Source organism: Ambystoma mexicanum, chromosome 6q, assembly GCF_040938575.1.
Source record: "Ambystoma mexicanum isolate Mex_15411 chromosome 6q, UKY_AmexF1_1, whole genome shotgun sequence".
NCBI classification, from domain to species: domain Eukaryota; kingdom Metazoa; phylum Chordata; class Amphibia; order Caudata; family Ambystomatidae; genus Ambystoma; species Ambystoma mexicanum.
In genome coordinates this window covers 1,256,380,459-1,256,402,743 of record NC_090937.1, presented here as the reverse complement: position 1 = coordinate 1,256,402,743, position 22,285 = coordinate 1,256,380,459, and the positions used below count along the sequence as shown (strand labels likewise).

Below are 22,285 nucleotides of genomic sequence, written 5' to 3'. Positions count from 1 at the left end.
CACGAAACTTATGGGGCATGGTCAGCATTCAAGGACTCTAACTCGTGTTTTTTCACACCCTCTTCATTGCTTTTGTTGGGAATTTCAATAATTATGTCCTCAATAAGCGGTAGCACTGAGGGTAAGTACACAGGGATCTCAGGCATCTTCGAATCACACTCCAGCGGTTTATACGCTTGTACAACTTCTACAATTGGCATAGCGCCAGAAACCAGTTGTGTATCAGTAACTGAAACATTTGCTGAGGTCCGTCCCTGTGCATCACTTTCTGGTATTATAATGGGAGACTGATTACTTTTTAAAGGGGGTGGGCAGTCACCAATTGTTTCTTTCGACAGCAGCTCACGTGGGGAACAAAACCACATATATCTGCTGAATTGAGTCTTTTTTCTACTACAAAAGATGAAACCCCCGTTAATTTTTTTCTGCTGGCTATAGTGGGAGAAGCTTTAGCAGGTGTTGATTTGAGAGTCATTGAGGCTCGAGATACCAAGAAGTTAACAGGCATGTCAGTAGTAAGGGTATACAATCCTCGGACCATATTTAATAGACCTACTAACTAGGCACAAAAGAAAGCACATACAATTTATAAATCTCAACTAAAAGCGTTAGGACACGCCAACTCGCCCTACTCAGCCCAAACAGCCACAAAAGCTCTTGTCGGACAGCTCTTTGCCCGGAATGCACGCGCACGGATGCGTGTGCACGCTGATGTTATAGGGATTGTGGGTAAGGGGAGTGTCTTTTCCAGTCAATGGAAAACCTCGCTTTTATTTTCCTCCTAGGCAGGGAAAAGCAAGGCAAACAATTAATAAAATGGTCCGTTGCTAAGTAATTACTCAGGTGTGTCCAGGATAGAACATTTGAAGAGTCTTTTTTCTCGCACCAGAAGGCAGCCACTTCAAGCACACCGACTTCTCAATTCAAATCATGTCAAAGCAGCACAGTCACAGGAAAGTCTGTGAGCACTCCAGCCACAACAGCTCTTGTCGGACAGCTCTTTGCCCGGAATGCGCACGCGTGGATGCGCTAGCTCACTGATGTTATAGGGATTGTTGGTAAGGGGAGTGTCTTTTCCAGTCAATAGAAAACCTTGCTTTTCTTCTCCTCCTAAGCAGGGAAAAGCAAGGCAAACAATTAATAAAACAGTCTATTGCTACATAATTACTTAGGTGTGTCCAGGATAGAACATTTGAAGAGTCTTTTTTCTCTCACCAGAAGGCAGCCACTTCAAGCACGCCGACTTCTCAATTCAAATCACAGCAAAGCAACACATTCACAGGAAAGTCTGAGAGTACTCCAACCACAACAGCTCTTGTCGGACAGCTCTTTGCCCGGAATGCGCGCGCATGCGCGTGCACGCTGATGTTGTAGGGATTGTCGGTTAGGGAAGTGTATTTTCCAGTCAATGGAAAACCTTGCTTTTTTTTCCTCCAGAAGGTAGCCACTTCAAGCACGCCGACTTCTCAATTCGAATCACGGCAAAGCAGCACAGTCACAGGAAAGTCCGAGAGCACTCCAGCCACAACAGCTCTTGTCGGACAGCTCTTTGCCCGGAATGCACCCGGAATTAACTCATTAATGATGGTAAGGAAGCCTTTTGTCAATCCCTTCAGTCAGGCCTCGATGCGTCAGACTGTGTTGGCCGACGTATAGGCTCTAGCACAGTGATCAGGAGATTTGCTTGGCTGTGCAAGCCTGAGTTTGCCCCCAATGTCCATTCAATGCCACTGGATATGCCTTTTGATGGGTCCAACATTTTGGACCAAATGCAGACAACAGTCTCTAGAAAAGCTACAAGCTTCAAAGGCTGCAGGAAAATCTCTGAGGGTCACTCATCAGCTGCAACAACACCCGCCTTAGCAGGATAGGAGAGGGCACTCCTTTGGTTATTACTGTTCTTTTAGCCAAAGAGGAAGAGGTCAGGTGCTCCTTTGGTTATTACTCCTCTTTTAGCCAAAGAGGAAGAGGTCAGCCTACCCACAAAAAAGGAGAAAGGAGGTTCACATGTACCCCCAGAGGCCATGGAGGAAAGAGTGCTCAGGCAGCAACCTCCTCATTGCCCTCTGCACACAGCCATGGTCCCATAACCTCTCTGAGCACTTTTTTCAAAGAACCCGGTGGAAGGCAGATTGACCCAGCATCTGCAAGAATGACATCTCATTACTTCAGATGGATTTTCACTACAGACAGTGGCCCAATGGTACTGTCTTCCTTTTCTGCAAAGACCTCCAGATTTTCACCCAAACCAGAGCTGCTCCTTCTGCAGGAGATTATTCTCCTGTTGGAGAAAGTTGCCATTGAGAAGGTAGCGATAGTAGAACAATACCAGGGTTGGTACCCCACCTATTTCCTGGTTCCCAAGAAAAATGGAGGACTGCAACACATTTTGGATCTGAAGCGCTTGAACAAGTTCCTCAGGAAGGACACATTCAAAATAGTCACTCTTTCACAGATCCTCCAGGCTCTTCATCTCCAGGACTGGATGGTGTGACTCAATCTTCAGGATGCTTATTTTCATGTGCCTATACATCTCAAGCACAGAAGTACCTAAGGTTTGCCACTGGCAGTTCTCACTATCAATTTTGAGCACTGCCTTTCAGGCTCACCTCCGCCCTGAGAGTCTTCACCAAGTTGATGGTGGTGATGGCAGTGAATCTAAGGAGGGTAGGGATTCACATTCTTCCCTACTTAGACAATTGGCTGATCAGGGCTTGTTCTGCGAAACAGGCTGTAGAACATCTGAACAACACCTGCCACTCTCTCCACAAACTAGGCTTCTCCTTCAACTTTAGCTAGTCCCAGATGACACCTTTCAAAAGCGTTCAATTCAATGGAGCAGTCCTGGACTCTTCCCCTGGGAAGACTATGCCTCGCAAGTTGAGGGATCAACATATCTTACAGAAGATAACGAGATTTCAGAATGCCCAATATTTACCAGCATTTGACTTTCTGAGGTTGCTGGACCTCATGGCATCCTGTATTTTCCTGGTGCCAAACGCCTGTCTAAGGATGAACTCCCTCGAATGCGCCCTCAGATCCCAATGGTCACAGTTCTCAGTCTGGATGGCAGACCTTCTTCAGGTCCCTAGCAAGGTCGCAAAGGACCACCTGATACTGCCTACGTATATATGTAACTAGGGTGCTCACCAGTCTTCCGTGAATGTACAAATAAATAAGTCTGCTGTCCAAAACTGATCTCACTGATCCACCACAATTCTGAATAAATTAAGGTCAGAAGAATGACTTCCTTCTTCTGAGGATTCTTCTTATATCAGTCTTTGGATTTCTTGTTAATAGGTAATCTTTAGATAGTCTCTAGTTACTTGCTCTATCAGGTCATGCAGTTCTTTCATGAGATTGCTAGCCTTTTTTCTCTCCTCCTGAAGAATATCTTTTCTTGAACTTTTATACTTTCTTTGATCCTGGAAGCGTACACTTTCTTCTGTAGTTCCGGCTTTCTAGACAATTGTGGGTCACCTTACTCTGATATTCTCTGACTTGTATATTGTTTACTTTGCTGGTCCCTCTGAGCTTCAATTTATAAGACTTCCTTTCTCTTAGGTTCCTCTATTCCTGTTTTGAATAGCTTGTTTGCTTTTCCTCTTCACAGGGGATTGATAGCCATCTTCTCTTGTTCTCCCTCTCAGGTATTTCTATGGGTTTCTTTTCTCACATTAATATCATTCCTAAAGGTTTCTCTATACATTCATTCATAATATTCGCTTTCTCTCATGTTCCTTTCATTCTGTATTGAAGGTTTGGGTACTCTCCCCTTTTCCCAGGGTAGTGATATCCAAGGTTTATTTCTCTCCCTCTCAGGGACTTCAATGATTCTCTTTCTTACATAAGTTTCTCGTTCTCTTATCTTCCCTTCATTCTGTGTTTAAGGCACGGGTACTTTCGGCTTTTCCCAGGCTAGTGTTATCCAAGGTTGCTTTCTCTCCCTCTCAGGAATTTCAGTGATTCTCTTTCTTACATAAAGGCAATTTAAGTTCACCAGTTTTGTACTCAGCATTTCTCTACTTGTACTGGGACGAGTTTCTTCAACTGTATAACGATACCCTTTTGGCCTCCCGGTCTTACTGTTCTCCCCGGTACCTTAAACAATGCAGGGGAACATCTCGAGGCTCCATGCCTGTCTGGGAGCTTCGCTCACGCGCCTCGTTGCTGTCAGATCACTGTCACCAGTGTTCTCTTCCTGGAATTCTCTCTCGCTCCAGGGGCATCCTGGTGTTCCTTCAGATAACCAGTTGGATTGCTGCTTCTTTCTTGTGATGTTATCAGCGTTGGTTTGTGGGCTACCTTTTCACAATGTATCCTTTGTGGTCACGCCACCACCTCATTTTGGACTCCAGCCATCTCTACTTCTCGTATCTGGGATTATCTGTGTCTTTGTCATCATCCCCATTGTTAAGCGCAAGCTTGAAGGTCGCAGGCTTTATGGCTCGCTTCCGCAGGAAAGGGCCTTCCCATGCCTGGATATGTGTTCCTCTCTCCTCCCTCTGTTGTTTGGCATGTACTTGCTGTTCAACATACTCGTCTCAGCTGATTGGAGACATGCATTTAAGGGGACATGATCTCTTTCGTCTTGATAATGGTATAGATTGACCTTTTCTTCACCCAAATCTTGAGACTTTTAAATCTTTAGTATTTTAGAGAGTCCTATGTATGCCATTATGTGTAATAGTTTGGGGAGTTCCTCAGAGGAGCAGGAGTCCTTGTACCTTAAGGCAGAGTATCTCCCTGTGAGGTCCCACTTACCTCGACTCCCATGGAGGGTGCTGCGGAGTGGCATCACCTCCCTAGCCTAACAGTGGGGCAGGTCCCATCTTGGGGAGAAGGGACACATTCCCTCAATTCATCACACTACACATAAGCATTCTAGAGCTGATGGTGATCAGAATGGCACTGATGGCATTTTTGCAGTCCATACAGAGGAAGAACATCCTGATAATGACAGACAACACAGTGGCCATGCATTAACTCAACAAAAGAGCAGGTGTATTGGCACCCGGACCTTCTAGACATGTCCATTCTGTCTTCTCCATAGAGTGGACCTGCACTCCCAAGAGGGAGGTCGTCTTCTTCACTAAGGAATCAGGACTCTGAACCTTCATGCCTGGTTTCTTAGAGGCTAAGATATAAAAATTGGGACCTCCCTGAAGATGTTATGGAGGTGTTGCTTTCGGCTACAAGACCAGCGACAAAAGCACTATACAGCTGCCGTTGGAACAGGTTTTGCAGCTGATGTAGAGCTAAAGATATAGATCCTGTCTCTTGCAATACCCATGCAGTGTTTTCTTTTTTACTTTACTCAGCCCACCAAGGGCTGCAGGTAGCTACCCTTAAGGTGTACATTTTTAAATGCACACCAGAACAAGACGCGTACTTTAATATGCCTGTTGTCATATAATTCCTAAAAGGATTGTCATATATATTACCAACGGTCCCTTTTCTAGTTCTGTCCTGGGATTTGAACCTGCTAATAACCTTTTTAATTAGAGCTCCATTTGAACATCTCCATTTTGTCTTCACAGGTTATTAACCTTGAAAAATGTCTTTTTCGTAGCCATCACTTCTGCTTGCATAGTGGGTGAGCTACAAGCCTTGTAAGGTAAACCACCATTTACTATAGTCTCCAAGGAGACGGTAGTTGTGAGGGGTCATCCTTCTTTCCTTCCCAAGGTGGTTTCTGAATTTCATCAGAGACAGAAAATATCACTACCAGCTTTTCATCCACCTCCTCACCCTTCTAAGGATGAAGAGAGGTTGCACAGACTTGACCCCCAGGGCACTTAGCTTCTATATTTCTAGAATGACAAATGTCCGACAGGATGACAAACTATTTATTGGTTAGACTGGCTACAAGTTAGGCCAAGCCATGACCAAACAAACTCTATCACGTTGGATCATCCTATACATTTGGAAGTGCTACTACATTGCTGGAAAAGATGTCACTGAGCCGATTCCACTAGAGGAGTGGCAACCACTTTAGCTCTTCAAAGAGTTGTACTAGTGCAGGACATTTGCAATGCCTCAACTTGGTCCTCACTCCACACTTTTTGAAAGCATTAATGGGGCCAGGAGCTCAATTTGTAAGAGTGGTTCTGCACAATATTACGTGCTAATCAAAATTATACAAAAATCCACGTGTTTGTTTGTTTATTGATTTGTAATGCGCGCCAGACCCATAGGTATCAGGGCGCAGGGCATACAAAAAAATCTTTAAGCTTGAGTTACACACAGGATATATACAGAAATGTACATACAGTAAAATATATACAAGAATTTAAAAAATACAAGTATACAGTCAAAATGTACAGTTATTAGTCAGTACATAGATATTGTGGAACAACAGTGATGGCAAAATTTCAGGAGCGTGATTAGAAGCTATTTGCAGTGCATGTGTACTAGGAGGCCTTTACATTAGAGGTCATTGGCCCTCACTAGAAGGTTGAGGGTAACCATGCCGCTTTTAGCGGCATGGTTGCCTCCTTACCGCAATCCGGGCCCGGGTTCCTCGAATGAGGAATTACCGGGCCATCGCAACCTTGGCGGACCCGGTATTTCCCCGTCCGAGGAACCCGGACCCGGTCCATCCCCATTCCCTTTGAGCCCCCAGAGGGCTCAATGGGAATGGGGATGGAGGTAACAACGGGCCCGTTGTTAGCTCCCTGGTGTCCTCGCAGGACCCGGTATGGATGCATGGTTTTTCCAGGCGCCCATTGTGGGTCCCACGAGGAGACCTCGTGGTAGGTCGGAATGGGTTTACCGGCACCGGCGCCTTTACCGGTGCCGGTAAACCCATTACGCCAACCTTCTAATGAGGGCCATTGTCTTTGAACCAGTTCATAAGATTCTGTCTAAAGTTCAAGTATGTTGGTCGGCTCTCAGGTGTGGAGGAAAGGAGTTCCACAGCTGGGATGCTTTGACTGGGAAGCTGTTGCCCCCGATTGTAGACAGTTTGAATCTTGGGAAACTTCTCCCACCTCTATCAACAAAACTGCTTTTAGAGTCTAAGATGAGGAATAAATGGGAGGACACAATCTATTAGAAGACGAAATTACTTACCCCTGGTAATGTTCTTTCTGGTGGATGTTCCCTCCACGGATTCCTCATCAACCTCCCAACCTTCTCCTCTGATTGTGGGCAAATTATTTTATCTTTCAATGTCCATGCGGGTTATCTATTGCTCAAGATGGCTGATCAAAAAAAGGGGAAAACCAGAAACGGAGGCAAGGGGGGCATTGCATGCTACTTATACTGTCATCAACGTCACATGTAGATGCGTCAATGGTAACCGTCGAGGGACATTGACTTGATTCCGCACAGCGCCCTCTGATGTTGAAAACCTTTCCTAGACTGAAAAGCAGTATGCAAATATTTCGTAGATGAGGAAACCGTGTGAGGAACATCCATCAAAAAGAATATTAACAGGGGTAGGTAATTTGTTCTTCAACAAATGTCTCACCGGTGTAGAGCATTTCATGTGCAGCATAAAAATGAAAGAAGATCACTGCATATGCATCATGGAAAGAAAAGACCTAAATCAACATTCAGCCAATCTTTCACCAGCTTTCACAGTTTCACTGGCCCTTACAAAATGGCGGCTGCTGTAACATTTTTTGAGCAGGATGCAAACATTACATATTTACAAAGTCCCAAAATATCTCAGTCACACCTATCTTAGACTCACTTTTACCTTCCCAAAAATGTGCATGCACTTCAGTTTTTAATGGCATCAACCTTTCAGAAAACCTTTATCACCACTCAAAAAAGTGTGCTTCTCCACTTAACCAGACTCACACTAAAACTATGACTTTGCCCTTGGGGATCTGAGTAGGCGGGTCTGAAAAGTGTGCAGCGGTTTCTCTGCATTGCTTGGAATGTTCACACCCCCTCAGAAAAGAGAACATTGGCCTGTGTACGTATGTAACTAGGTCTGGCTAGCAAGCCATGGAGTGCAGTACACAAAAAAGAAAATGCAGCAGTGTACACAGCCCAGGATTGGCCACCTGCGAGGGTTCATCTCATGGGGCATGCACATGTTTGAATTCCGCCAGTGTCATTTCTGCCTTTCATCCTCATGCAGCTGCTAAAAGGAGTACCATTTAGTTGGGCAATAGTAACATGTGAGATGTGTAATGCAATGCAATGAAGATGGCCTATTAAAGCTATAACTCTAAGGTGCAAACGAAATAACTCCAATGTATTATGTACACATGCCCCCCATGCTTTATGAGGACCCCTGCCCTAGGCCTAAAACATACTGGTCGCACCACTGCACATACGTATAAATGAAGAGGGTGAAATGCCACGTGGTAGTCAGGTGGCCCATTTAGTGATATAAGTAAGATTTACAGGAAAGTGACGGGGAAGTTGGGGGCGGACTCCTAGGTTCCAAACAGGGAAGTGGATGTGGGATATGGGGTCAGAGACTTCAGCAGATGAGCCCAGGCAGTGCTCCTTTTATATTGTGCTTCTTCATCTTGGTTTTGAATAAGGAAAGATGACAATGAATTTACAGGGAGGGCGTCTCTGAAATCTGTTGATGCTTGTTGCTCATTTAAATGGCAGCGGCCCTGCAGGGCAATACAGTCGTTGGCTCACATGCGCCAGCAGTGAAACTGGTATAGAGTTTCGTTTCACCCAGAGAAGCCAAGGCTTACAGAACCAACATTGTTTGTGCCAAGGACTCAAGAGTACAGAACCAACATTGTTTGTGCCAAGGACTCAAGAGTGAATAATGTGGCACCAGGGGAAAGGAGACAGTGCTGCAGAGGGGTGAGGACCGAGGTGAAGGAGGTCAGCGGAGGAAGGCTTTGAGTGGCCACATGTTTTAGGCTGTTCATTGGATGCTTTACAATTAGAATACGACACTACAAAAATCATTGACATAGCTAATAGTCTGGGCTTTTGAATAGGCTTTTGAATAGGCATTTCATTCTATAGGTACTCCCAACATTTGGCAGATGTTGCCATGATATTATATTTATAACGCGCCTGTACACAAGTGTTTCTAGGCCCGAATAGACAAGGACGGGAAAAAAATGACAAACCATTGATCTAATTTAAGAAAGATATTTTAAAGATGTAAACTTAGAGAAAAAAAAAACATAGAACAATTCCATCGGTTTAAAAGTGACAATTCCATCGGTTTAAAAGTGACAATTCCATCGGTTTAAAAGTGTTTGCTTGGAATTCATCCATGTCAAAAAATCTTGCTAAACAATGCCTTCAGAATATGAAGTGACCCATTCAATACTTTTCTTCGTCACTTACTAGGCATCAATACTTTTCTTCGTCACCTACTAGGCATCAATAATTTTCTTCGTCACTTACTAGGCCATGTGTCTTCAGATGTTAGGCTACTCCCACTTGGTTGGTAATAGACATCCTTGCTAGCTTTAACATCAAAAGCCCAAGTACTCACACATTTTCCAGGCATTGCCAACAAGACCTATAGATACTTACTCTATTGCTACTTATTTCCAATAAATGGCGAGGTTAGCTGGCCCTTTAGCTGGCCCATTAGCTAGTGCACTGGAAAGGAGTGCAGAGCTGCCGACACATGGCCACCTGCCCGGGGCTCAGAAAGGGACCTGGCCTCCCTAGCCTCACTCTCTTTCAAGACCAGGTAAGTGGGCTTGGCATGGGGACAATCAATGAGGCAGAGGAAGCAGGAAAATGCATAGAAGGGACCGTGTGCACTTGGCGTTCAGGGTCTTCCTCTGCCGTGTTGTGTGCATGAGCTCCAGGACGTCGCTAAGCAGCCGCATTACTGCCAAAATGGCGACAGGAAGAATGTCCTACCACGCATTCCATATCATTGTGCTCTATATGGACACTGCAACATGGCAGCTGATGGTTACATGCAATGGACTACTTCCCCATATGGAAGGATACACAATGCAAGCAGTACCAATCCCGTGGAAGGCCGTTCTGAGACCAGTAGATCCCCTCAGCCCTTTTGGTATTTTATAGCTACACCACCAATTAGCCAAAACTAAAAATGGCAAAACGTATGGTGTTCAGCAAGGGGCTAATATGTTCTCTGTACTGGTGGGATGACCCTTGCTTATTTCAATAGTTTCAGGGTACGTTTCCGTCAAATTGTTCAGTGAGCTCTATCTTGGACATTATATAACCTGACTTGTTACCAGGCTTTACCAACAGGAATAGGTGTGCATGACAGAATAAGGCCTGAGTTTCCAGGCAATATGATTTCCATGTCTATTAAATGAAATAATGCGGCGATGTAAATAAGACATACAACTAAATCACTGACTTTCTTATCACCCCCCTGTTCTTGCCAGTTTTACCTCTAGCATTCTGGCACCTGCCTTAGTTCAGGACTATTAAGCCTTTGGGACATCACTATAAATGTCCTTCTTAGAAAATCCAGGGAGTAAATCAATAGTGTGTGTAGAACGTTGTTGTCACCCCTGATCTGTGCGGGCATATACTGGTCAAGGCAATAAACAGTTCAAGTTGATTTTGTTGTATTCTCTCTAAACAAATACTATATGCAAAGTCCTTCAAAAGCATGATTATGTGGAATGGTCTTTCAACTTGTTATCCCTATTGTTTCTTGGATCGGTCACATATCCCCCAAAAAGCAATTGAGACACACGTGTAATCTGCGCTCTTGCAGCCCCTGCAGCTCAAGGGGTACTAATTATTCAGGGGAGTCTGACCTGCTTGAGGGACGTTGTGCTTCTTCCAGGGATCTCGGAGGGCCCTCGTCACATTCTTCAGGAGCCGTCACTCCCCTGTCACTTTATAGGGTGCCATTGGGTGCCTATTTTGCAAGTAGGCCTGTTCGGGGAGGCCATTAAAATATGAGTATAGCCGTGCCTGAAAACGCTGCTTCTTTTTGTTTTTGAAAGTGCTTTCACATTTAAATAAAGTGAGCGGTAGTTGGCAGGTGGATGGCATCATTTTGTTTTGGTGCTGTGTGCTTAATTATGTACATACGTTTAGTTGAGTGCCCTCAGGCGATTGCAACCTCCCTTTGGGAGTTCACCAAGTGAACTGTTTTATAGTTATGTTTATTGCATGTGTATTGGTGCGTCATTCGATGATTCAAACAGGATTGGGGGCAGTACCGCTTGAAGTCCCATTGCAGATGTTGAGAGTCGAAGAAGAGGGACAGTCGGTGGCATGGCCTTGCATGAGATTCTGGAAGGAATTTGTCACTCAGGGAGTCGTTTTGGGGGTGTGTGAGTACTGAACTCAGGAAGGCTACAGTTCCACAATCTGCCCTCTATTAAAAGCTCACAGGTAGTGGTGGATGTCAGAAGGAACAAGATGTAGTGATTAGAAGAGGTTGTGAACTATTGCACCAAGAGACACTGAAGACGAGCCTTTAGATGGCATCATCGTAGTACATGCAGCCGAGACTCCTTGCAGTAGTAACCAAGTCCACATCTATGTCACTCAAGGTAGGATCGCAGTACATATAGATGTAACCCCTTGTAGCAGTAACCAAACCCTGATCTATCAAGCTAAAGGTGCTATTGATCGCAGTTCACTGTAAAGATGGTCGACGCCTTATCCTGCTTGAATGCTATCTTCTTGAGCACCGAGGAACCACACGATTATAAGCAGCCTACTGGTAGGCTGATACCCACAACTAATTGCAGCATTCTGCAGAGGAGGGCCCTTTACAAAGGCCCGAGTCCAAGGACCCTGTCTCTTCCTTGTCTACTGCTTACTGCCGTTCTGCCTCTTTCAGCTGGTATCATTGGAGCCCACGTTTCGCTTCTTCCCTCCACTGGAGCTCAGCAGTATTAAGGAGCCCCCCACCGGCACCACTGCTCCGCTCCACACTTTGCTACTCTACAGGGCACACCACCTAACAATATCGTCCGAACTGCACACCCACATACAAAACTCTCATGAAACATAACGCATGTGGAGTAACTGCTTCATTCTTGACTGTTTGTGCCTTCTAGGGGACGGCTTCTCATAGCCGGTGTGGCTATTTGAACACATCATATCTCTTACACTCATAACTGAGGCATCTACTATCTAACCTCCCATGTACCTGCAAACCGCTGCCTTTACAACATGAGGTGTGGCTTTTCCAGTGTATGCATGTACTACCACTTTGACTCATGTACCTGCATAATTGATGTAGCCCCCATAACACAAGGTGCGGCCTTGTCTGTTTATGCTGCGTTGTTATCTTGTACCCCCTAAGTAAGTCTTCTTACCTGCACTTCTGAAACTAGCACCCTGATACCTGACGGTTTGGTGTGCTGCTATAAATACGAAAATAAATAAATAAATAAATAAATAATAGCCGTACATGTAGACGTGACCCTTTGCAGTACTAACCAGGCCTAGATCTATCAAGCTAAAGGTACCATTGCAGTACCTGCAGATGTGACCCCACGTACTAGTAACCAGGCCCAGATTTATCAAGCTAAAGGTACCATTGCAGCACATGCAGACGTGACCCCATGTAGTAGTAACCAGGCCCAGATTTATCAAGCTAAAGGTACCATTGCAGCACATGCAGACGTGACCCCATGTAGTAGTAACCAGGCTCAGATTTATTTTTCTTGCCCGATAGTACCAATTCAGTGTAATAATGCAGGATTTCGACTCTTTGCATCGGTGGAAGGGCTTTCCCGGTATCTATCCTGGACTGAACCTCAATAAATTGCCATTTTCCTCTCACTCCTAAGTTCAGTAAAAACAGGTGTTATAACTATCCCCTTTAACGGTACTCAGTTACTCAACGTCGGGAGGACAAAGGACTATGTTGCCCATGCCATGGGCTCAAACCTGAGAAGTGTAAGACAGTTGTAATCAGAATAGGCCCTGACCCAGGTTATGACAATGCTGGGTGAGTAGGCTCTGTTCAGGGCACTGTCAATCTTCTTATCCACCAGGTTCACTGATTGCCTCATCAGGTGTCTAGTTGTTCCGTCAAATCAGATGTTTCAATTGGCCATTCAGCTTCACTTGTCCTGAATATTGTGACTCAGATTCCATCAATGAATACACACTGAATATGGATCTCGGGAAAGAAGTCTTCTGAGTGCATTTCACTCTTTTAGCCAGACATGTTCCATGTCTTCATGGAATAGAAAGGCAGCCAAGTGGAAGCCCACACATTTTCTAAATAGCTTATTTTCTGATAGCAGAGTAGCAGCAGAGAACTCTAGCTTTGCTCACATATGCTTCAAACACAATTCCAAGTTCTCTTGATGTAGTTCCCCACAAAGGCAGCAGCCTCCTCATCCCCTGTACATTCCAGTGGGATGGTGTCCTCTTCTCCCCCTGCTGCATCCCCATTATCCTTAGAGGGATAGGCAGCTGGCGTAGCATCTCTGCCACGGATATCCTCACCAGGATCTGTTGAGGAGAACTGGGATCTCTCCTATGTCTGCGACAGCGATGCCTATATCTGGATCACGCAGGAGAGGCAAGTCCTGCTGAAGGGGGGGAAATGTGTCTCCTCTACTTAGTAGCACTTCTGTGTTCCATTTTGACTGGGCTCTAAAACACTGGCAGTACAGTGGATGCCCACATAGATCATAGGGCCATAAGTCATAGTGTCCCGGCTAGTGAACCTTTGGAGGGGGCATGAATGTATGTGTCTAATATACGGGAGCTACCGAGCGCAGCAGGGGATCCTTGATTAGCAAAGAAACTTATTTGATCAGCAGTTTTGTTCTATTATTTTTACTGTCACCAGAGGTTACTTGTGATCAAGACTGTAATGAGCAAAAGTTCAGCATTTTCTGTGCCTCTGAAGTAAGACATGAGATGAATGTCTGTCTGCAAAATGTAAAGGTTGGCTGCATAGTTTTGCACAAATGAATAATTGTAAATATTAAAAAGGCTATGAAAACCGTTCTCAGTTCAGGGCTCTGTGCAGCTGAGTCCAGTCAGTGTTGCATAGAGAGTGTCCAGTATAGTGTATGCTTGCCCCATCATTTGCTGTGTAAGGAGAGGTTCAGAAGTTTAATAAATCAAAATGGTCACACTGTTAAAGGAAAGTCATACCTGGATACTATGTAAGTAGTATGGCATTGCGAAATGCAGGGTAACTTTCAACTTCAGGTGGGAAAGGTGCCCCTTGTCTCTCATTGGTGTCAACTATTTTCAATATAGCATTAAATACCACTTTTGATTGAGGGAAGGCCCAGTAACGGCACTCAAACCTGAACCAGGTGGGCCCTAGTGCAGCATTCCAGTCCTGTGCGCCCACAAAAGTGGGATGTATCACTCCTAGCCGCCATCTTGGGTGCTGATACTTTTTTCTTCGTTTTTAAGTGAACCCTTTAAGTGAACCAGCACAATTGATGCTTCACTTAAAGGGATGTATCACTCCTAGCCGCCATCTTGGGTGCTGATACTTTTTTCTTTGTTTTTAAGTGAACCAGCACAATTGATGCTTCACTTAAAGAGAAATGACACACATATCCATAATTAAACCTGGAGGTGGGGCACAAGGTGTGAAAATGTGTGGGAAGAGGGGCTTTCTGGGGGACTCTTTGGGGTAGCGGGGGTCGAGTCGAGGCATTCCAGTAGAGACTCATCCTAGGGCACCACTTCCAAGGACAAGATATAGGCTGGGAAGCAGCACAGAGTGCCCACATGAAATTCAGAAGGCTAACCAATCATTCTTGGCATCCTGATTGGTTAGATTTCTCCTCCAGGCACTAAATATAATGCAATCCTAATCGTTGAGCAAGGTGAGCTTTGGAGACTAATTACAGTGTTTATTGTATTGCATTATGTCTGTAGATATACACACTGGATGGAACTACTGATCGCTACTTTGCGTAAAACATCTAACTAGCTTTGTGTATTCATTATGTATGAGTAAAGAAAGTAAGGAACTAAGCAGACTGAATGTCATAGCAGGCAGCAAACTGGGCAAACTAGAGGGAACATAGTAGTTTGCGGACATCTCACATTCAGCTGCTGTAAAGCAACATGGCGATTAGATAGAATATCAAGGAGTTTGGGATCAGCTAACAGATAAAGCACCGGTTGCACAGATGCATACAACCAGTAGCTCACAGAACTAGGTTTTCCATTAAAAGGATTTGACCATGTGATCATGTACATTTTGAAAAGTGTTCACTCATTAAAATGAGGCATCTCCTCCTGCAAAATGCAATATTATTGATCATTTGCGATTTAGATACACTAACCGAAACCTTTCCGAAAAACATGGAGACAGTGTGTTACAGAGGAAATACTGTAAGTATGCATTATTTAACAGCTTGAATGTTTAGGAAGGGAATTGCAGGACTGTATTTTAAAAACATAACGTTAACACCTACTAGTCATTGCCGAGCAGAATATAGTTAGCTTAAAAACATTATCTTACTTATTACTTCTGGTTTGTAATTATTTGAAGAAGCAATACATTTTCTTGGCTAGCACTCCTGTCAGGCTTTTGGCACTTTTAAGAGTGGAGGAGATTATCACTGCTGCGCTCTCTCTCCATTAGCCTCTTTGAACATGCATTGAACAGAGAAAAGAGGGTGGGGAGACCGCTCAGGGAAAACGAGGAATGCATGGAGTGAGCCTTTTTTTATTGAACCTGGTGATTTAAATCGCCATCTGCGCTACACGAGTGTCAATTTAATTTGCAAACCGACAGGATTGCATAGCAAATTGCCATTCGACACTGTTAATTTTATGCCTTGTATGACATGAAAAGACCCAATAGATGCAAGTTACTAACAGTGCACAGGACCATTTTCAAATGCAGTTTCACAATGCCTTTGCCCATAACATATGCCAGTATATAAAAAAATGTCATGTTGGCTGTGCCAATAAATGATCATGTATGCTTCACCAATTTGTACCATATAAGGAATCCATCCAGTATCTACCATATAAAGAATTCCAGCCAGTAAAAAATAATGCCATATTACAGAAAGAAAGCATATCCAGACTGGCTTTATATAGCCCATTTTACCAAGTAATCACACTTATGTTTGCTTTTACCCTCAATACAAAGTAGAAAAATGCCATGACACACAAAGAATATATGGCTGGAGCTACCAATGCAGGCCAGTTTATCCATGTTATCTTTAACCTAGGTGTCAAGTAAAAAGTAACAAACACCATGACACAGTAAGAAAGTAAATGCACATTGACAACATAGGCCAAGCTAGCCACCTAATAACACTAATCATGTTTGCTTTGCCCTTGATGCCAAGTAATTTAAGAAAGTAACTGCCTTTCAGTTTCATGAACAATTATTTCAGCAGTTCGAACAGTTATGCTATAGGATAGATTTCTCCATATTGTGACTTTTGAAGTCACAGAAAAAATTATGTTGGTTGATTTCTGAGAATGGTTACTGTGCCTTCACTCAAACCACTCTGGAGTTTATTCCAAAGAACTTCATATATGCAACATTTGGGACTAGAGGGATGTTGAGATTGCACAGAGGGAAGGACGCTCAGCCAATCGGGTGGCTGGAAACAAAGGTGGCATCTGCATTTTCCCAGCCTCTGTAGTGCCTCCTCCAGTTACACGCATTGTTATCCTCAGTGCCTTGTCCACTTCCCAGTCCTCCACCCAGCCCCCAGACACAAAGCATCCAACGCCGCTCAGCCCCTCACACCCTTCCCCCAACTTATCACCTGGCATCTGGGATTCCTCCTGAAAGATGCTGCTCTCCCTTTCTGTCTGCCCCACCATAGAAATCCCTTTTTGTGTCCTATCGCGGTTGCCATCTTTGTTTACTTGTTTGTGACAGGAGATTGGCCAGAGTCAGTACGTACACAGCCCATCTTCATGTAAAGTCTATTCGCAAACACGAGGGTTCATCTGGGTGCAAATAGTGATCAGCCCGACGTTTGGGGCCCTAGAGGGGCACTCGCTGAGGCCCTGGCTTTACTCGGGCCTACCTTAGGATCATGTTAGGAAGCCGTTACTATCATATGTGTACCCCCGACTGTGGGGCTGATCTCTATGCTCTCTTCTCTGAAACAATACTGGGTCGGACTCCACTTAGGATCACGAGCACCTTTTGATTCGCAAATCTTGCCACTGTTACAGGCTCGGACTGGGGCATAACATTGTCTCGGGCGCCAATGAAAAAGGGTCCCCTTGTAAATGGCAATTCATTCCTTTTGTGACAGGCTGTTTAAATAAAACCCAAAGGGAGATTTTTTTGGGATAAAATGTAATGCAAAATGTGCAATTTAAAAAAATATGTATTCAGCCATAATGGTGAAAACTGCTAGCCGCATAGTTAAATGACTCATCAAACTGGCCCACACTAGCATTTTGTGTTTTTGGTTCAGGCATTGCCCTATTGCCCCATAGGTCAGTCCGAACCTGTAACGTTAATGACAGACGCTATGCGACCGTATAAAAGGCGCCTGGCAGAAAAGGCAGCTCTTTTATTTTTGAAGTGCTAAAAACAGTAATGGATTAAAAAAAAAAAACACCTGCATGGTCTATTAATGTTTACTTCTCTGTTTACAGTGCTGAACGTCAAGTCTGCCATTCCTATTATCATGGGGGCAAATATAGGCACCTCGGTCACCAATACAATAGTGGCCCTCATGCAGTCCGGGGACCGGAATGAATTCAGAAGGTATGGAAAATATATTCTTTCATGGTAGTGCTTTATTCATGTAATGCTTGAGTTTATCATAGGTGTCATCCTCAGCTGTTGTTTCTACATTTATTTAATTTCTGTCGATTCCATGCAACTCATTTTTTAAGGAAATACTGCTGTGTAATTCATCAACCTTTATTACTTTACCATACAACATCATTAGAATATAGAACCATGTGTACAATAGCTGGCACCAGCTCAGTTGGTAAAGCTTGAAGTTTGAATAAAGTTTGTGGCACTGAAATAGAACAAAATAAATATTTATGTATGTATTGTTTTAAAAGTTACGCATGAACATAGGTGAAGAGCCCCGTTTTAGTTCGGGCTATTAGTTGGCGCTTGCTAGGGAGAAATGGCATATGAGGAGGGCCTAAAGCTTGCAGGTGTTGTTTGGTTATTTGCCCACCCATTGACTGCCCATAGCCATGCTAATCTCTATGGCCATTCCCACCCAGTTCCTTCCCCTCCCTGTCCAAAACACCTCCTCATGAGTATTCTTTGAGCTCGCTTTAATCAATCCTTACCACCAAACTTTGCACTCGAAGTACCGCCAGGCAGTCTTTTGAAAGTTAATGACTTAATTGAATTTAAAAACCTGCTCCTGGTGTAATAAAAATGTCTTAACCAGGTCTGCCTTCAGTCACTGAATATATAAGCACTCTGCGTGCCCTTCACCAAGGCCCTGTTAAAAACAAGCATTGGCAAAGCCACCAGCTTTGGCTAGTGTGTAAGTATTGGGAATTTTCCAGGCACTTCCATTAGATGTGCAGGTACTCGCACCATTTTACACCTGCTACCATCAATGGCCACTTAATACCACTATGGTTGTGCCTGGCAAGTGTCTTTCCCGTGCCTACAAAGAAGCCAAAACGGTGCCATTGCCAATGCTTGTTTAGTTCTCTCTAGTGAACCATAAGGAGGGTATTTTCAATGATGCAGTTGATAAGCCTGCATTGAACATTTACGCATACATTTTATGAGCCATTCAATTTTCATGACTTTGTATTGTGGAGCAGGCTCATGGACCTTTATTTGTGAATCCGCCATACCCCTCTGATTTTGATGCGGGCAGACATGCTATAAATTGCAGTGGAATCTATCAGCTTCTTATTTTAATTGTATTTATTGTATTTTATCTTTTATAATGCGCCAAAGCCCGCAGGCATCAGGGTGCAAAAAAATTAGCTGGTGTAAACAGATCATAGAGAAGAGAGCTATCTATTTGAACAGAAACGTCTTTAAACGCTTCCTGAAAATATACAGATCCGGAACCATTCGCAATTTTACTGGCAGTTAATTCCAAGTTGCTGCAGCCACTACAGGGAACGAGCGACCATTACCCCTACCTCTTTTAACACAGGGACACTTGAGAAGCATTGTGCCACTTGATCTGGTAGTCCTCGCAGACTCCTTCCACTGTATGCTGTCTTGAAGATAAGCCCGGGCTGAACCGTACACGCATTTATGGTTGATGGTACTAAATTTAAAAGCGATCCTCTCATCAATGGCTAACCAATGGAGGCCTCTTCTGTGCTCGTTGACAGAAGCGCCTCTAGGAATGGCTTTAACAATGCGGACTGCATCGTTTTGCATTACTTGCATCCTGTGGATGCATCTTTTATTAGCCCCTGCTACAACGGCATTACAGTAATCCAGCCTAGGCATAAGCACAGCTCTTGTTAAAGTAGTGCAGTTGGCCTGGGAAAGAAAAGGCTTGATTACCCTAAGAAGTCTCAGATGGCATTGTGCTTTCTTTACAATGCCATTGGTATGAGCGTCCGAGCTCAATGAGAACCCGATCACAATACCCAATGTCTTGACTTCTGCTGAGACCTAAATCAAATGCTGTTCAATATAGAACCCTGTGTAGTCCACGCTCAGTTTTGCTCTTGATTGACTAGATCCGAATACGAGGAGCTCGGTCTTAGAACCATTTATACATAAGCCATTTTCCAGCATCCATGCACTAAATGATGTGTACACGTGGGAGATCTCCTCTCCGTCTCTGCGGTAGTCCCCACTTAATTCCATGACGAGCTGGGTATCATCCGCATAGTTGGCAAAGCCGATGCCCAGCTCGTCTAGGAGATCGCATAAAAGGCAACAAAACACATTGAACAATGCATGCGACAAACAGCCCCCCTTAGGAACGCCACACTTTACATATTCTGGTTCGAGCTTTCCTCTCCCCAGTGGACTTTTGAGATCCTGTTACCAAGAAATGAGTTAATCCACCGAACAGCTGACTTTGAGCAGTGTCCCACTTCTCCAAGTCTTTTTAGTAGGCGATCGTGGCCCACCAAGTTGAAGGCTGATGATAACTCTAAAAGCATCGGCAGCCCCGACTTGCGGTTGTCCAAAATGTCCAGCATCCCTGCCCAGAGGTCCAACAAGGCACTTTCAGTGCCATATAGGCTCTGAAACCCGATTGTTTACCGTGGAGTACCTTTTTCATCTCCAAGTAGTCCTGTAACTACCTGGTTGCTACTTTAGCGATGATCTTGAGCAAAAATTGTACGTTAGTAGTTGGTCTCAGGTTGTCATATTTCGAGGGTCTTGTCCTGGCTTTTTTACCAATGGAGTACACACCACCCTTTTGCAACAATCAGGAACTATGCCTGAATTTAGCATTCATAAAACGTAGCAGGAAAGGCGTTTTCTATTTTATCCAATATAATCTTAACTGGAGAGATATCTCCTGGACAGGTTGTAGGTCTCATAGATTTTAGTATAAGAACCATGCCAGGAGTATCTATATTCTGGAATACAAAGTGTAGTCCAGCAGTGTTTGCAATGTGCCTCTTTTCTCCTTGCCTGCGTAGCCCCTCAATTTGACATGATTTTCAAAAATTCTGGCTTGTGCCAGCTTTGTCTTTGTTGCAAATGCTTTTTACACCGCGGAACAGTTTTTTAGCTGTGTGATCCGACCAATCGGTCTGCTCTGAATTTATACTATACCTTTCTCTGTACGGTGTGCTGGGGATGCACTGACTGAGTCCAAGCCTAGGTGTCATGACGTAAGTGTGTAAAGGGAAATACTTTCAAGCTGCTGGGGGGAATAACCAGGTTTTGCGGGCATTTCTGAAGGAGAGGTAGTCCTCATCACGGCAGATGTTCAGAGCAAGGGAGTTCCAAAGAGTGGGAGCTTGGACAGAGAAGGAGGATCCTCCAATTCTGGTGGAATTGGAGGGGAGATCACAATGAGGAGTGCAGACCCAGGTGTACGTTTTCTGATGGGTTGGTAATGTGTAAGCTTGTGCTGGAGCAATTCTGGGCCTGTTTTGGGGAGGGAACGGTGTGCATGCACCTGGCCTTGAAGGTCACCCGTCAACTGACAGGAACCAGTGGAGCACTCTAAGGGCAGGAGTGATGTGTTCTCTGGGTGAGAGTGCAAGGAGGAGTCTTGGATATGCTGCAGTTTTCTGAGCTGATATGCATTGGCTCCCAGTGTTTGGGTCTGCAGTGAGAGGCAGACATCAAATTGTAATGTTCTCAACAATAGCCTTGTTTATTAAAAGAAAAGGGGTTTCGATAAAGGCCTATCTGTCCCTATCCAAAAGAGAATGTCCCTGCCTATGAAACGAAAACTAAAGCAGAATTGATCTTGTGTCTAAAATACATCTGACCGTCACATTAACATACAGAATCAAAAGATACAATGGAAATTTTCTTGTTTTCAATACGGCAAAAATGTGCAACAGCATGATACAATTTCAACAAAACCAGTCTAGTGTTCAGGGTTTGTTCCCTTCCCCTGAACTGTTTTAAAAAAGATTTTTAGAATTTTCTGTTTCACCAAAGATCTATTAAAGGTAATGCAAATGTCTCTTTCACTTAATGCTCACCTCAAAATGGCAAAGCAAATGCCTTTTCTACAACACAGGTTGGAATATATGATTTTCAGAATGACCAAACAAATATTCTTTCCACACGCTGGTTGGAATTGACCAAGAATGAGTCTTTCCTAATTTTCAGGAATGCAAAGCAAATGTTCCATTTCAACAAAGGTTTCATCTCCTTAACACAAGATTGGATTACCCGTTATACACCCCTACCAGGAACTCCCAACTGAAGAGATATCCTGTTTTACTCTCCTGCCAGGAATATCTCCCTTTTGATCTTTGCAGATCCCCTGGTGCACTACCCTGCCAGGTATCTATTCCCAAAAAAGTTCACTATCTGATGTGCATCTTGTATCAGGTCTGTCTGCAATGTTCACTTTCCTTTTTCAAGTATAACTCAGTTGTACCTCTTTACTGATTGAACTTTTGTTGACTGCAGTTAAAACCTGTTCCAACTTCTCCTACACTGACATACCATATATGGGGTTTTGCCCAAGTTCTGTCTGTCAACGTCCTTCTTAATATAGATTGGCTTTTGGCAATGTTTATTCCAGGTTTCCCCAAATTGACATTTCACGTAAGGAGAACGATAAAGGTTTTGCCCTAGTATTTCTTCTTTTAAGTTGTTTGGCTTATAGCAATGCATGTTTCCAAGTTTCCTCAAATTGACATCTGATATAACTAGAGTTGTACCACTTTTACCCTTGTGCTTCAAATCTATGTGGTCGATATTCAAAATATGTTCTCAAGTGTTCAATAACCTGTGGGCCCGTGCCGGGCCCCCAGCTCCTTTGGGTCGATTCACTGGTTATACGTGCATCTGCGG

The 22,285-nt window shown here is 44.0% G+C and overlaps 1 protein-coding gene across 1 annotated transcript in view; it reads left to right on the top strand.

Annotated features, from left to right (window-relative positions):
* Positions 1 to 22,285, top strand: part of LOC138515327 (sodium-dependent phosphate transport protein 2B-like) — a 109,334-nt gene that overhangs the window by 25,767 nt on the left and 61,282 nt on the right. The window contains exon 4 of the mRNA XM_069630219.1: positions 17,482 to 17,593. Coding sequence (XP_069486320.1) covers positions 17,482 to 17,593 — 112 coding nt within the window. The remainder of the gene's footprint in view (positions 1 to 17,481; positions 17,594 to 22,285) is intronic.